Source organism: Lupinus angustifolius, chromosome LG06, assembly GCF_001865875.1.
Source record: "Lupinus angustifolius cultivar Tanjil chromosome LG06, LupAngTanjil_v1.0, whole genome shotgun sequence".
Classification (NCBI taxonomy): Eukaryota; Viridiplantae; Streptophyta; class Magnoliopsida; order Fabales; family Fabaceae; genus Lupinus; species Lupinus angustifolius.
In genome coordinates, this window is record NC_032014.1 from 7,997,865 (window position 1) to 8,015,654 (window position 17,790).

General features: G+C 33.4%; 1 protein-coding gene across 1 annotated transcript; it reads right to left on the bottom strand.

Annotated features, from left to right (window-relative positions):
- LOC109349508 lies at window positions 2,851-5,315 on the bottom strand. Its single transcript, XM_019590335.1, has 2 exons — window positions 5,062-5,315; window positions 2,851-4,604 (listed from the first exon to the last, which is right to left on the bottom strand). The coding sequence occupies exon 2, from the start codon at window positions 4,334-4,336 to the stop codon at window positions 3,029-3,031; it is 1,308 nt and encodes a 435-aa protein (XP_019445880.1). The 5' UTR covers window positions 4,337-4,604; window positions 5,062-5,315; the 3' UTR covers window positions 2,851-3,028.

Genomic DNA, 17,790 nt, shown 5'->3' on the forward strand with positions numbered 1-17,790 from the left:
CTGCACACAAAACCAATCCAATAATACAAGGAGAATAGTCAAAAATAAACAACCTAATTTCCAAACTCGTGGACCCTCTTGCAAGTTGCAATAAGAAGTCAGAACTCAGAAGAAAAAAATGTGTCACTTTGCAAGTTCTCTACGAACATGGATCGTCTGTCCTAATTCTCTGTCCCCACCAATTAAAAATTGACACATAACTAAATAGAAATTTTTTAAAAGCAAAATGTGACATTTTTATATTACTTAGTCAAAGCTAGTTGGACTGAGACATAATTTAAGAAAAAGATATGGGACAGAGGATCTGGATCCGTACTCTACGCACTACACTTAAGCGATGACCACATTTTTTTGTACAATGATGGAAGTGTGGAAAGTTATTAAACTCGGACTAGTCAATGACTCGATCAAAGTATTGAATCAATGAGTCTACCAATGAGTCAATGGTTGGACCGGTTAACTCGGTTTACATTAACAACTCTAAAAATTCATAATAATATATAACAATACTTAATAATTATGTAGTCAAAATTAAAAAAACATTAACATACATAATTAAACAATCAACATAAAAAACTTCACTATTATAAGATGATACAAATAAGTTGAAAACATCGTCAAACAACATATAAATTATGCTTTAACTACAACAAAAATGTATAGTAAGTTTAAAATTTAATTAAATAGCGAAAATTTTGATTTAACGTAAGCTAACAAATGACAAATATAATTACAGTTAAAATCGATTGACTAGATCGATCAGATGAGATGCTCGGAACGATTAGATGTCTGGTTCAAAGTTGAACCAGTTTGGTCCGACCTGTCAGTTCGAGCCGAGTTTTATAAGACTAGTTGTCCTTCCAAACAAATATCACTATCAAAAATTGAATCATTGAATTTTTAGTCTACATAAGGATCTAACGGACTCTTTGACATAATTAATGCCTTCTTGGCAAGCGACAATCACATTGAATTCGCATGGAAAAGATAAATCATAACTGATGGTAATTAAGAATGAGTAATTGGTGATTTGTAGAGTAGAAAGCATATTAACCTAAATAAATTAATGGGTTGCAACTAGGTCAGGAAAGGAGCCGAACTGAGACGGACTAGAGCTCAGCTCGGTTTAGCTCGATAATGATTAGTTCGACTTGAAACTCGACTCGAGTTCGATACGAGTTACTATTTTAGCTCGAGTTCGGCTCGGTTAAAGTTCGTGAATTGTTCGGTTCAGTTCGAATGGTTCATTTTAATAACTCAAATAATTAATTAAATTTTGAAAAAATAGTTCAAAAAAGTTTTATATATAAAAATATAATTTTTTTTATATTTATAATAACAATAAATATAAAAAATAATGTAGGGTCATAATAAACTTAAAAATTAGTTTAGCTCAGGAACCAAACGAGTTGAACTATATCTAACTCAAGTTCGGCTCGTTTATTCAACGAGCTTAATTTTCAGGTCATTTGGTTCATGAACCAAGTTTATCGAGCTAAATAACGAATCGAGTTTCGAACGAATACCGAGTTGGTTCGGTTCATTGCCAGCCGTAGTCACAACTCACAAGGTACACAATCGTGTTGACCGACAAATAATCATTAATTTATATATCTGACGTTTTTCAAATTATTTAAACAATATTATGCTTAATTATAAGCAAATTAGTCATGTAGCTTATTTTTGTTTTATTTTGGTTCTATTGATACATTTTTTTCATAACCTTCTCGATTATCAACTAAAATCTAAGTTACTATGTCATTCAATTTACAATATTAGTGTACATATATTAAATCCTAAAATAAAATTGATATGTCATGAATTATTGTTCAAAATTGTTATTAAATAAACTTTTTCCTATTTATAGTTTACTGTTTCTCCGTTAAGATAGTGATGTGGGCTGGGTTTGCTCTTTGCTGGGCCTAGCATGTATATATATTAAGTTATTAACTTAGCGGAAGAATAAATGATGTTATCATTTCAGAGTTATAATATGAATAACCAACAGGCGTTGGTTCAAGTGGTGCATGCTTGATTCCTCTTAAACAAAGAAAACTTGGGTAATTGACACTTCATTTTGTGGATGAATAATAATGAACATAGTGAGGCAAAGATTGTTACACAAGCTTCGTGGCTATGATGTCCCTGAATCCATGTCCTACCTTGAAAAAACTACATAGAAGCAATAGTTTTTGGAAAAGCTACCATACTAAAATCATTCCTAAGTAGTTTTTGTAAAAGATTATATGGATTGGATATTAAATGAAAGGCATAATCAAGCTCCAAGCTCTTGTTAGCATGGTAATGTAGGCAAAGCCTCATAATCCCAGGAAGAATACCATTGTTGCATGCAGCCTTTACAGGTTGAGAATTGTTGTTGATAGTGAAACATATGGTTAAGGAGTCACATTCCAAAATAAGTTCCAAGCCATTCCACAATTATTTTCTTGAATCCATGGGCCACCATCCCAATGCCAACACCTCCTGCTCAATCCAATATCATAGATATTCATTTTGAAGAACGATATTTACTTAGAATCCATTTGCGAGTTAAGTTTTGGAAGAAAATAAAGAATGAATATAAGATTTGAGGGACATGGAATAGATGTGAAGACTTCTCTTTTTCTTTCTTTCTCTCCAAAACTAAACTCACAAACAAATCCTTATTTTCCATGACTGACATTTGATTTTAGAATTGTTATAGATATATTCAGTCCCTGTACATGCTAGTCAAAATTAAAAAAACAACAAAAGTAACTTCCTCGTACCAGAGAAGTCCAACAAGAGTACACTGACGATCCTTTTAAATCAAGATTAATATAGGATATGTTATAAAATAATAGATAAGAGTAACATAAAGACAAACTGTATCTAAGTGTAAACAGCTATATTCAATTGTTGAATTCTCTACATAAAAAAGGGTAATAATAATGATAACAAAATTGAAGTGTGCTAATCAAAATCCAAAACTGAAAATGACAAGAGAAATGAAATCTTATATTTGCAGTAGGAATTGTATACTGTACTGTCAACAAGAAATGTGATCAGTGCCATAGCTGATTGCTTTAAGGCTTGAATCAGACATATTTGTAATCCATCTCATTGGGCCATTTGATTCCCCTGCTATATTATAAGCATAAGAAGGCCATCTTACATCCGTTTGACACATGTCGTCGATGCCCATTCTGATCATCTTCTGCGTTCTTTCGAGGACTATAAGACTTGAAAATGTAGAAAAACTGTTCCCTACAAAGATATCAGCTCGCAAACACACTTCATAGTCAATTGCAGACTGAATTAGATATGGATACTTGCTATAAATTCCATCAACACCAAGTTTCTTCTTCTCAAATGGTAAAAATCCTTCTTGCCAACCTTCCAGTATGGAAGAATTCTTAAGGAGTTGATCTGCTACTGCGAGATAAACAACCGGAGTCTTAAGACCTGCAATGTTCCCAACTCTTTCCATTATCTCTTTCTTGCTACTACAGATTTGATTTGTTTGTAATCTCTGCTCCAACTTTTTACAATGAATCATCCAATCAATTTCTATCCTCATGTGAACAGCGACATAAGGCAGAGGCTGAATTGAAGAGCTATCATTTTCCTTTTCCATTGATTCTGTGTTTCCTACTGCTATAATCCTAGACACAACTCTATCTGCTTCTTTCGCAATCTCATCTACCAAAACTAAGCACTCGAAAACCTTTGCATAGTCTTTCACAGGCCAATGATCGTGCCATAAGAACGGGTTTTTCCCTACAATTCTAATTATCTCGTGATCATTGGATGAACCTTTACTATGCTGTCTCAATTGATCCAAATCCCTCTCCACTGTCCACTTCCTACCACTTCCTTTCTGCATTTCAAGCACTTGTGTTCGATTCAAGACATCAGAGTAGCGACCCAATTGGACAAACCCGCTGCAGAGTGCATTAAACTTGTCAAATTGGAAGACCTTGTCAAAGGAAATGGGTTGCAAGAGGTCAATTTCTTTGTAAAATAACGAGGCACTAAGGCTAGGCATCAATAGAGTTCTATTCAGCAATCTGGCAGTAAGGCAAGCCCTTGCAAATGCAATCTTCTGATTGTTTAATCCCCAAACAATCTGAGGAACCTCCAAAAACTTATCTTGCCTAACCCCAACCGAAGCTGGAGAATGGTTGCGAATAAACACGAAGTTGCTCCATTCAACCCCATCAAACCCATGTAAGGGTGGAAGCAATATAGCTCTAAGGATCAAAATAAAAACAAACAATAACATACATTTGCAAGGGGTGGAATTCAAAGTTCCACCCATGAATTTAGACAGCTTAAAATTAAACAACACTACCATGTGCCTAACCGAGTCGTTGTCCCGTATCCGAATAGCTCTATAAAGAAAAGCATTAATCTTGGTTTGAATTTCAACAGAGAGAGAAATAGCAGTATCACTCACAAGGGATCGACATCAATGTATAGAATTCATGAAGATATTCAGTATCTCAAGATCCAACTTTTAAGGCCAGCAGAATCTGATAGTGTTGGAGAAGAACTGAGATATGAAAAACCAATTTTCAATACAGAGTTCTCCACTAAGTATGAACATCTACACATCCAGATTCCTGAAACAATAAGAAAGAAAAAAAGTTAAGAGTCGTGTGTGGAGTCGTAAAGCGAAAAAGATTCAATTTTAGGGTCGCTTACATCTATCCTACCAGACCCCACTAATTGAAAGCTTCGTACAAGAGTCAACCTTTTGCTATACCTTCCTCCACGTTCTTAAGATAGTTTCATTTCATAGTAGTAATTGAATTGAATTACCAAGAAAATCAAGATCTATGTAATGTTGAATCTAACATGCAAGACAATTTAAAAAAATGCAAAGATAGTGACACCCATGTGAATCTTGGTAACAAACACGATCATCGTAATCACAACCATAGCCCATCTCTATCATAAAAAGGAAACAAAACAATAAATAAATAAATAAATAAATAAATAAAGAAAAGAAAACAGCATAGGGATGATCGTAATAATAAAATAAGTAAGTGGATGGGAAAAGTTGTTAAAATAAATCACCTAAAATGAGACAAACACAATGTGGGTATCAAATTATATACCGAAAAGGGAATATTTGAGAAGGAAGGAAAAAAGAGAGAGAAGAGTGAAGAGTGAAGAAAAGAAGGAGAGAAGAAATGAAAAGGGAAAAGAGGGACCCAAAGGGGAAGGTGGAAGTACAAAGAGAAATGAGTGAGTCAGAAATGAGAATAGATTATGGTATGTGTCTATGTGAATGTGAGGCAAAAGTACAGGTCAGATTTGGTGCAGACTACATATGCAAGACAAGCCATAAATGAGGCCCACTTTGTTTGTTTGTTTGTTTAATACCATGTAGCAACCAAACCCCACCATCTTTAATCCTTAAAATTATATACTTAAATAGTTAATAATCCCCAGAATTTGTTGTTGTTCAAATGGAACGATTTCACACTGATATGTGATATCTACATATTATGATCAGATTCAAAATTTGTACGTTATCGGTATATTATCTCATGTATATTGGTATTATTTTTTTAAGAGTTAATAATGATTGAAAATAAATATGTAATCATAGTATATCAAACTCATACATTATCGATATATATTTTTCTCTTCACTTAAAGATATAAGAAATTTCATTTGACATATAAAAATATTTTTTAGTCAATTATCTAAAAATAATTTGGTATTCTAAAAAGCCTAAATTTAGTTCTTTGTTTTATTAATGTTTTACAATTTTATAATATTTGTCATAATATTGTTGGATTTTTATTAGACATTTTAATTTTTTATGGGAGATTTCTTTCTAATCATTGGAATGTAGCCTTTTGACACAGAAAATAAAATTTTCTTGCAACTTCTTTTCGTGTCATTGTTTCCACGCTTATCTCCCAGACTCCCACTAGATTCACTATTTTTATTAAGACACTAAAATATTTCATTATACTAGTAAATATGACATACGTACTGTTTTGTTTAATTTTAAAAATATTTAAACAGAAAATAATTAAATAGAATAGATGTCATAATTTTAGTGATTGAAGGAGATAACTTATCTCCTTATAATATGAGATACTTTATTCTTTTTTATTAATCACATTATACTCTAATGTTCATTAAAAATCAAAATTTTGCAACTAGGAAGAGATCTCTAATCATAATGTGTGAAAATCTTATTATAATGGAGGCATGAAATTGATAAATATTAAAAAGTAGCCAAAAGTATCCTTGAGATAAGTATCTACTTAAAAATCAGGTGGTATCTCCAAAGGTACACATGATTATAAAATTCATATCTATCATAAACTAATGATAAATTCTATTTTCATACTCGTTTTATACTATTATTAAACATTAAGTAGAAGTTTTTTTTGGTAGTGCAAAAAAAAATGCATTTTGTTGGAACAAGAGAACAATCAAATAGTAAAGAGTACAAAGACAAAAGAATAGCACAAGAGATTTGGTAACGAGGTTCGGCCAATTGTGCTTACGTCTCTTGGAGCGTTGAGCGGCTACCATTGTACGAGAATAAGGATTAGTGTTTTACTATTCTTCTCCTTGTTACATTAGGTTTATATAACATCAATATATATAGCCCTCTACCCCAACCCCTTTACATCAGCCCAAGCCCACAACTTGTATTGCTGTTATATAGAAATATGAGTTATTGCACAACAATCTTCATCTTCCGCCAATGGGTTGGGGGCGCTCCATAGTCCAACATTAGTGAATGTTCAGCAAGCTCAGGCAATGTCTGAACTTGTCCACGGTAACCGGTTTGGTTAGCATATCAGCTGCATTTTCTAAAGTGTGAACCTTCTGCAATAGTATCTGCCCACAAGCTACTAAATCTCTGATCTTGTGAAATCTCACATCAATATGTTTAGTCCTAGCATGATACACCTGGTTCTTTGCCAAGAAGATAGCACCCTGACTGTCACAATGCAATGGAACTCCACCTTGCTCAATGCCTAACTCATTTACCAGCACCATAAGCCACAAGGCTTCCTTAGAAGCTTCACCAACTGCTATGTACTCTACTTCAGTTGTGGACATAGCAACAACAGGTTGAACTGATGATCTCCACATAATTGGTCCACCTGCAAGTCTCCTGCATAGTCCGAATCAACATAACCAATAAGTGAAGGTTTACTCTGTTGGCTGCCAAACATGATACTGAGACGTGTAGTCCCCTTCAAATATCTGAAAATCCATTTGACTGCTTCCCAATGTTGCTTCCCTGGTTTCGACATGTACTTGCATACTTGACTAACTGCTTGTGCCAAGTCCGGTCTAGTACAAACCATAATATACATCAAGCAACTCACTACACTGGCAAATGGAACCTTTGACATGTATTTCTTCTCTTCACCTGTCTTTGGACACTGATCTAGAGAAAGTTTGAAGTGATTTGCCAATGGAGTGCTCACTACTTTAGCACCGCTTATATCAAATCTCTCTATGATCTTTTCAACATAGCTTTGCTGGGAGAGCCATAGTTTTCTAGCTCCCCTATCCCTGTGAATCTCCATCCCAAGAATCTTCCTAGCAACCCCTAAATCTTTCATGTCAATCTCTTTACCTAGTATGACTTTCAGCTCATTGATATCACTCAAATGATTAACAACAATCAACATATCATCAACATAAAGTAACAGAAAAATAAACGAACCATCGTCAACGTTTCTCACATAAACACAACAATCATACTCATAGCGCTTATAACTAAGCTTCAACATATACGTGTCAAACCGCTTGTACCACTGTCTGAAGACTGCTTCAACCCATATAGAGTCAACTTGCAAACCAAGTGACTCTGTCCAGCTGCACTGAACCCCTCTCGTTGTGTCATGTAAATTTTCTCCTCTAATTCACCATGGAAAAAGACAGTCTTCACACCCATTTGTTCTAAGTGCATATCTCAGCTGGCTACCAAGGCAATCACTACCCTGATAGAAGTATATCTCACCACTGGGGAGAAAATCTCAATGTAGTCGATCCCCTTCTACTGTGAAAACCCTTTTGCTACAAGACGAGCTTTAAACCTTTCCCCTTATTTTTCTGATACTACTGACTCCCTCTTGTACACCCAATTGCACGCTTGTCTGAGGGCAATGGAACAAGCTCCCAAGTTTGATTCTTCTGTAAAGACTCATTCTCTTTTATCATGACACCCATCCATTGTTCTTTCTCCTGGGTGTTTATAGCCTCTTGAAAGCTACGTGGATCTCCTGAACTGATATGGAGAGCAACTGAGGCCACATCCTCAAAGCCATATCTCTCTGGAGGTTTGATAGAACGTCTATCCTTGTCTCTAGCAAGTAGATACTCTTACGCACCTGAACTCTCTGCTTGAGAATCGTCATGTTCTTGTCTTGAACTAGTGCATGGTTCCTCGCCTTTATTCACCTGAACCATTTCATTGCTCACTAGAATCATATTTGATCCCAAAGTATCTCCGTTTGGCCTGACCACTTTTGTCAAAACTGACTGTTTCCTCATGAAATCTTCATCAAACACTGTATCTCTGCTCAACACCACCTTTCTGGAAACTGGATCCCAGAACTTGAACCCCTTCACACCTTTGGTATATCCAATGAAGATACACCTCTTTGACTTAGGATCAAGTTTAGATCGTTCATCACCGGTTACATGTACATAAGCAGGACAACCAAATATGCGTAATATATTATAATTGACTGAGTTACCTGTCCATACTTCTTCTACAACTTTACCATCCAATGAAGCCCGTGATGATCTATTGATGACATAATATGCCATACTAAGTGCCTCTGCCCAAAATCCTTTGGAAAGTCCAACATTCAGTCTCATACATCTAGCCCTCTCTGTAAGAGTTCTATTCATCCTCTCTGCAACACCATTCTGCTAAGGAGTCTTCTTCACTGAAAAATGTCTCTGAATGCCATGTTCCTCACAGAATTTATGAAACTATGAGTTTTTGTACTCTGTACCATTATCTGACCTCATGTATTTGATTTTTCTACCAGTCTGGTTCTCTACATCTGCCTTCCAAACTTTGAACTTGGCAAAGACTTCTGACTTATGCTTTAGAAAATATACCTAGACCTTCATCAATATGGTCTGAATCTACTGAGATCTCTTCAGCCACTCCAGCAACTCCACCTACAATTGTTCTCCCTAACAACTTGTAAGTGTTCCATGCAGTCATTTTACTCTTCATCACGGTCAGAGCACCTTTGCATACTCGAAGAATATCACTGTCCCCATCAACTCTATAGCTAAATCCTTTGGCCTGCAATGTCCCCAAAGAAACCAAATTCTTCTTCAAATCTGGTATGTGCCTAACCTTACATAACGTATTTACTACACCATCATCCATTACAATTCTGAATTCTCCCATGCCAATAATTTCACATGCTTTATTATTTCCGAGATACACGAAACCAAAATTGCATGCCCTGTATGTGGTGAACCATTCTTTGTTTAGCGTCGTGTGGTGGGAACAACCAGTGCCAAGTATCCACTCATCTGTACTATAATTTGATGATACATATAGTAAATCAAATTCACTGTTGTAACTAGAGTAATCTTTTTGTGCAATATTTGTAGATGTAGATACTCCATCTTTCCCCACCAGCTTGCTAGGACTCTATTAGTGTTGTGTCCCTGGAATTTGGTCTTTTCCCTTTGGCAGGACCTCATCTGCCTTGTTTCCTCCCACGCGCTTGGCTCCCTTTCATATACAGACCATCACTCTAAGACCCTTCACCTACATTCTGTCTTCTTTGAGTGTGGGGCAGAAGTGCAAATGTGATCTCATCCAATTTGATTAAGTCTTTCCCCTCAATGTTGTCACCAAATGTTCATAGGAATTTGGCAAAGAACACAGTAATATTATTGCTTTGTCCTCATCATCAACCTTCACATCAAGTTTCTACAAGTCATTGATCACTTGATTAAAATTGTTGAGATGTTGCAAATCAGCATCTTCCTGAAAGTGTGCATGTCAAGAGGAACACTTTGGAAAGCTCTCTTTTTATTTGTTAGAGAATTGGACATGAACCGCTTCTCTAATGTCTCCTATACCTTTGTTGGTGACGTCAGATCCATAACATGATACATCACCTCATCTGATAGACAGAGCCGTATGGTTCCTGCAGCCTTCTCCTTCAACTCTTCCCAATCCAGTTCATCCATACCCTCTGGTCTATTCTCACGCATCGCCTTTGATAGACCTTGTTGAGCCAACACATCCTTAACCCTCCTTTGCCACAATCCGAAATTACCAGTTTCATCGAACTTCCCCACCTCGAATTTGGCATATGGGTTAAGAGCCATCTAATAGCAATTGTTGGGAACAAGCGAACAATCAAATAGTAAAGAGTACATAGACAAGAGAATAACACAAGAGATTTGGTAACGAAGTTCGGCCAATTGTGCGTACGTCCCCGGGAGCGTTGAGCGGCTACCACTATATATTATTAGAGAATTATGATTAGTGTTTGACTATTCTTCTCATTGTTACATTAGTTTTACATAACATAAATATGTATAACCTTCTACCCCAACCCATTTACATCAGTTCAAGCCCATAACTTGTATTGTTGTTATCCAGAGATATGAGTCATTGCACAACATATTTTATAAATTTTATCTAGGATTTATTGTTCTTCTGCTATTTGTTTGCCATTTGTTAATGAACGTGAATAAATGAATTTTGGGAAATTTACAAATTAAGAGGACAAAGATATCATTATGCGAATTCTGAGTTTTTCACTTAAAAAAATAGACTACAAAAGGAATAATGTTGACACATGAATCTTGTGCATTGCTGGAGTTTGCCTTCTTGTTTACGACTTCAATTGATTTCTGTCACGTTCTCGCCACCTCAATACACAAAATGTACATTGCATTATCATCTCTTCTTCACTTTCTCTTTATAACATGGACAATTGTAATTTTGGTTTTGCACAATTGTGTATAGATTCTATTTGTTGTGTCAATTTTGTGTCCTTATATGCGTTCTAGGTGCTGGCTTAAGTCCATTGTTTTATATGGTTGACTACTCCTTGTATTCTTTCAATATAATATTTGCTTATAAAAAAATTTCACAAAGAGTAAAGGAAAAGAAGAGGAAGGATACCATTAAATGATATGCCAATTGAAATCATACTTTGAATGGTAAACTTGAATTCAAATAGGATAGTTCAGGGGAGAAATAGAGACAAGTTCATTAATATAAAAATGTTTTTCAAGTTTTGATATTTAAATAAAGTGATGCAAATAAAATAATTGAAGGAGAGTAACAAATATAAACACTAAATAGATTAAGATTGTTTTAGCTAGCTAGAATAATTAAATGTCTCATGTTCGAAAAACTTAGAGGTTATAGCTTTGCAATTATTAGTGATTCTATTCGGTTTGAGCAGTATTACCTCCTGCATAGACAATACTTGTGGTTCATACCCACACAAAAAATGCTCATTGTGCCATCTAAATAAGATTGCATCCTTATGATGAAACACAAAATGTTCCACTCGCCCACCCCACATATTACTTTTTGTGATTCATTAAGAAAACATTTTGCAGTTAATTAATTGGTTTCAAGAAGTTCCTGTACCCTATAGCATACAGTATGGGGTATCCCTTCAAGAAAAACACAACTTTTGTCATATTGGTCAGAAAATATTTAATTATTAATCTTTTAAGTATAATTTTTTCATTCAATCATAATATGTGACACATAAAGTGACACAATTTGTGAAAGATAATGAGCTCCCCTCTTCAAGTTGTGTGTACAAGGTTGGGTTTATTCAAGTGTGAAGTTCCACATTGGATATGCAGGAAAGAGTGAAAAAGTTTATAAGAAATAAAGACCCATGAAACTAATGCCTTAAAGTTTTGGTTTAAAACGTGGTGTCTCACTCTTCCCATACTCATGTAACAATGAAATTCTCCCATTGCAACCACTTCATATATTTCCCCACTCTCACCCATCCACTAGTCCCATATAAAGTATCCTTCCACATTGCAACCATCTCTGCATTTAGTCAAATCAGTATTTCATTACTTTATAGACTTAAAATTTTTGTCAGAGTGTCACAAATAAATAGCAACTACTTCTTACATGATAGAAGCCAGTAAGCTAGAAAAATAGCTACTACAGTATTTAATCCGTTGTACATCATTTAAATAAGCATAATCGTACTTAAAAGAGACAAATGGACTAGATAGATCTGATCAACATCCCTGTGATAAACATAAAAAAAAGCATTAAGATTTAGCTCACAACTTTTATTCTGTTATTGCAATTGCAATTAACTAATAGTGTTAAGAAGCAAGCCCATTATCAAAGGAGGGTCAGAAGAAGATCAAGCCCAATTAACTTGTAGCCTTTAACATATTATTTTTAGGAGTTATTTGAAAGTTAATTAGTTATTGGTTTGGTGTATAGAATATTCTGTTTTGATTAGTTTAGTTAGTTAGGTTTTGTCCAAATTGCTATATATATATATTAGTTCTTACAGATCCAAAAAACTCAGAGTGTGTCATTTCAAGTTTCTATCAATCATTGTTCATCAATAAAATACAATAAGCTGAGAAGAAGACAATAATTGCTTCCTCATTAAAAAAGAAGACCCAAAGTCATTGCCAAACAACAAATCAGGAACTATAGAAATCAGGAATAGCTCTTGCAACACACCCTACATCTAAATTATAGCACAACCCTAGTATAAATAAAATAAAGGTGTGGTATCAGTTTTACTTGAACCTTCCACAGACTATCCATCTTAACATGACACAAAAAACCTTACTCAAAGGAAGCTTATTAGCATGCCCTAGTTTAAGAGAGAATGTGAAGGAATTGGGAAAGATTAACAATCATTTGGTTAATTGCAGTTTTTTCTGCTAGTCATAGATAATTATTCATATTTCCCTCTACTTTCGCAACAAAGATAAGACAACTTAATCATGACTATATATGACTAGCAGTAAAAAAACTTCCAACTCCCAAACAGAAAGAAAGAAGAGTAAACTATGACGCATAAAACCAGCCACTACATGCACAAGTTATGGTTATGTTTCATCTTTAAGTAATTAAGAGAAACTTTCAAATACTAAACATAACAAAATTGTTCCATCGGTTCCAAATACTAGACATTTGATCATGAATAAGAGGTTTTGGTCAGGTTTCATCAACAAATTGTAATTTATTTTTGGATCTGAATGCCATGGTTATTGCATGTGACCATGGATGATAGTTTTCACCATTCATAAGAGAGGAGATAAGAACAACACCTAAGTTATCATTGGGGTACATGTAAGGGGGACTAGATGGATCAAGAACAGGATTAACTAAGTGATTCACTATTCCCTCAATTAAAAAACAATTAAAAATTTGGGAAGCAATTAAATTACTTTAGTGTCAATAATACATTTAATGGGAATCAATTAAGTTAAAAAGTGATCCTTCTATGAAAATAATATTATTTACGTTAGGTAGGACTGGATTGATGGATTACATCCCCAAACAGTGAATCCCATTACCGTTTATATTTGTTTGATTTAACCAAAAAATTCTCAAATAAATTTGAGCACTTTAACATGTTATTAAGAAAGTGAAAAAACAAGAAATAAAATAACTTAATTTCCCTATCCAAAATAATGCTTGATTTGCATGCGAAGTTAGAAATGTACATGATATAATGTTACTCTATTTAAATCTTATTCTATATATCAACTATGCAACTTTAGAAATTAAAACCGATCCCATAAATCGGTCTTTCAAAATCAATCCAAAAAGTTTCAAAGTTATTGACTTTGATTGGATTTCAATTTTCCCGTTTGTTGTTTTTGTTTGAATTAGATTTGAACACGCATACTATACGTATAGTGATAGTTTATATGGTTAGAATATGAGTAGCGTTGTGTTAAACTATACTATGAAGAAATCCGCATGTGGTAAGCGTAAGCATTATGCTTAAAGAGGGTCAATTACGTATTCCCTAACAAATACAGTTGAACATAGAACAGTTAAATTAGTTATTACCTTTACAGGATTAACAAAATGTGTTTAATGCACGCAATTGACTTATACCATATTGTAGATTTGTAGTCTAAGCATTTGCCTTCACCCCAAAGTATTCTATGGGTTATGAATCTGACCCTATTCTGCTTCTACCTTAAACAGTAAATGATTAATATTAAACGGTGCATGTGTGAATGAACACTTAGAGACATGCATCTCGTATGTAAAAGAAAAAATAGACATTGAAGCCTATTTGATAAATATTAAAATAATAAGTCTCACATCAGATGAGAATATGACTGGGTCAATATTTATAAAGCTTAGACAATCTTTATTATATGAACTAATTTTCAGATTGAGTTAAGTTTAACTATTCTAATAATAAACTTATTTCAATATGCATATTACTTAAACCATGGTGTTAAGTTAGCTTTGTTAGTAAAGTTCATGAGAGATTAAATTTTGTTTTCATGCTTCTCCTTCTTTATATCTAATGTGCATGTATTTATGGATTTTCAGAATAATTATCAATGAGAAGGAAAAAATGTATATTGATTTGACCATGAGACCCTACACCTTAATAAGGATTTAGATTGACAAATGAAAAAAGAAGAAATTACATAAACCTATACATTACAAACTGCGGCTAGATATACTTTTAATTCAACCAAAATCACATGGCAATAGTATCTCCATAAACCATAATTGACTTAAACAACAAGCAACCTTCAAACAATTCCTCTATAGCTTGCTAAATGAAAACTTCATCCGTAATTAAAGGGAATGGACCTTCTTATATATTTTCCATGTTATATGCATAAGAGGGAGAGAAATAACACAAGTAGAGTTTATTATTAAGTCTAATCAAAATGTGTGAAAATTCTCTTCTAATTTTAATATATGACTCTGTTTTTTTTACTTGATCACATAATAATAAAATGTATATATAGAATTTGATCTCTTAATCTGAACATGTGAGCCCTGACAAGCAATTATATCTGAAAGTTTAGGTGTCTGTTCTATGCTTCTGCTTGCTTTTCCAAAAAGAGACATATCCCACTTCTTCTGTATGCATTTGCATATTTTGAATTGAAGTGATAATCAAATAGTTAACATTATTCATGAATGTTGTAGTGAAGAATAATTTCAGACATTTGTATAATTAATTTTAAATAATTTAATTTAACAAACACCCTCAATGCATGCAACTCCCACAACTGGATTTGAGAAAGATAATGTACACGACCATATCTCACAAGTGAATGGATTATTTGGGAGTCGTAAGATGATTTGATGATTAAGGCGGATAGGCTAAGGAATGAAACAAAAGAGGTTGTGGGTTTCAGACTTTGAATCTCACTCATAATAAATTTAAAATAAAATAAAAAGTTATAATGTGGTTTGATGGATCGAGTAAAATGAACAATAATAATAGTTTGAGTCTCACTTACAATAATTACCAACATTTGCTCGATAAAAAAAGTGAAAAGACTATTTACAGAATTTGAAATCATATTAAAATTTTATCTCAAATCAATTATGAACGAGAGAAATAGTCTACCAAATATTTAAACTATTCTCACTAATTAGGCACATTCAACACAATCATTTTCAAAAGGTGATGCTTATGAGAGCTCACATGATGATGACCCCATCCTTGCACATGAAGTACTTTTATGTTGCATGTTTCGGAATTCCATTATTTGGACGTGTGCTTGTACGTTACCACGATATAGTAGTTAATTAGAAAAACATTATGCATGTTTCTTGGATCCTAAAAGATTGTACATACTAAAGAATGTGAACGATTCTTATTCTTTGTATGAAATATAGCCGCTTCCTAAATTATGACAGATAATGATTAATTTAACATAGCTTTGAAATTTAGAAATTGAGCTAGCAATATTAAGGAAGAAAGCTAGTTGTATAATTTGGAAAGAAATGATATTTTGTGTGTGAATTGAATTTATATATGACTTCGCGTGAGTTAAAACGAAATCTAGTAAGGAAGCATATTGAAAAGTCAGAAAATGGGGATGTAATTGATTAAGGAAAACAATGTATTGTAATTTGTAATTTCTTCGTAATGATGAAGAAATTAAACATAGAAACTAACAGATAACACAAAAATGGAATGGCCCGTGTGAATAAAAGGAGTGGATAAACTTTAGGGATATCAACGCCGAATTGTTCTCCGCTTCCTAAGCCAAGTGTCACTCCTCATTGCATGAGATATAAATTATGCCAAACTTATGCTTTACACTATTATTACACTACGTACCATGTGCTATGTTGGCCCAAAAGTGATATTCATTATATTTTTCTCTATTTACATTGGTTTCCTATGTACCATTTCGCCAATTAGTAAGAAATTATTATTTTGGGGCAAGGTCAAATGTCTAACTGGTAACATTTAACAACAAGTATTAATATTTTGTTATGTAGGAAATTTAATTTCACAATCTTCTTCAATTCATTCCTTCAACTTTTTATTATGATCATCAGATCACGGCTCTCAATATTTATGGATAATATATTTTGCATATAAATAAATTCAATAGTAGAACTCAAGATCGTAATTGTCACTTCCACTTAAATCAATAAGCATTAGAATATAATGATACTTTGAAAAATAAAAAATATATATTATATTCATGAATATTTTAATTTATTTGGTAAGATGTGTTAATTCTGAGAGATTTTTATATAATATAAGATAATTTTTACACTAATGTTTTAAAAAGTATGACTAATACATGAAACAGTGAATTGTGTGAAAAAATAATCTTATAAAATTTATTTAAGTAACTTGAAGTGCAATATATGTTGGACTTTGGATTGAGAGAAGTGAGTGTATACATAATCTATTTCGATGGATTATAATTTTACAATTATTTTATTTAAGCTATGACGGATAAGGTGTGAACATCAAGTGGCTATAACTCTTGGACCGTAAGTTATTATTGTCAATGGACAAAATGAATGAATCCTACCGATTTCCCCGCTCAAACAAAACATGCATGCTCTACTCCGTATCATTGAGGAATCAAATAATCAAATAATATATTCCAAATTTTCAATATAAGTTGTTGCTGCAGATACAATAAAAAAAGTATGAGAATGTTTAGTGTTAAGTAATTTTGATGATGAGTGAACTTAAGGATGACAACCGAGTACCCACAAAAATACTTATAATAAATCAGGTTTGAGTTTATGTTTTTAGACTTGTAGGTAATGAGATCTGAGATTTTAAGACATGTTGTAGGATGAGTCTGAGACCGGATAATAAGGCACCCAGACATATAGGTACCCATACATGCTATTAATATATATATATATATCAATATAGAAAATAGATTTTAACGTCTTAGAACTATGATTCATAACTTAATATTTAGACCTCGCAACCGGACTAAAAAAAATTTTCAAAAGGGTGGAAGTTATAATAAATAAATCTAAACATTTTTATTCTTTCAAACCGTCGGCGATTATCTTTATTTTGATCAAAGGACAAACGTTTCTTTGGGGATTTTTTTCATTATATTTATATCTATTCATTGAATATGTGATAATCCAGCAGTTCTTACTCAAGGAATTTTTGGGGAGCGCCTCTCTCTATAAGAACGGCCGAGGTGTGAACTGGGAGGGAAGGGATTTCATAATTGGGGTTTTGAATAAGATGACTTTTTCATTTTTCATTCTTATTACTTTTTTCATATTGAAAAAGTAATAAGAATGAGAGGTGTTAATAAGCT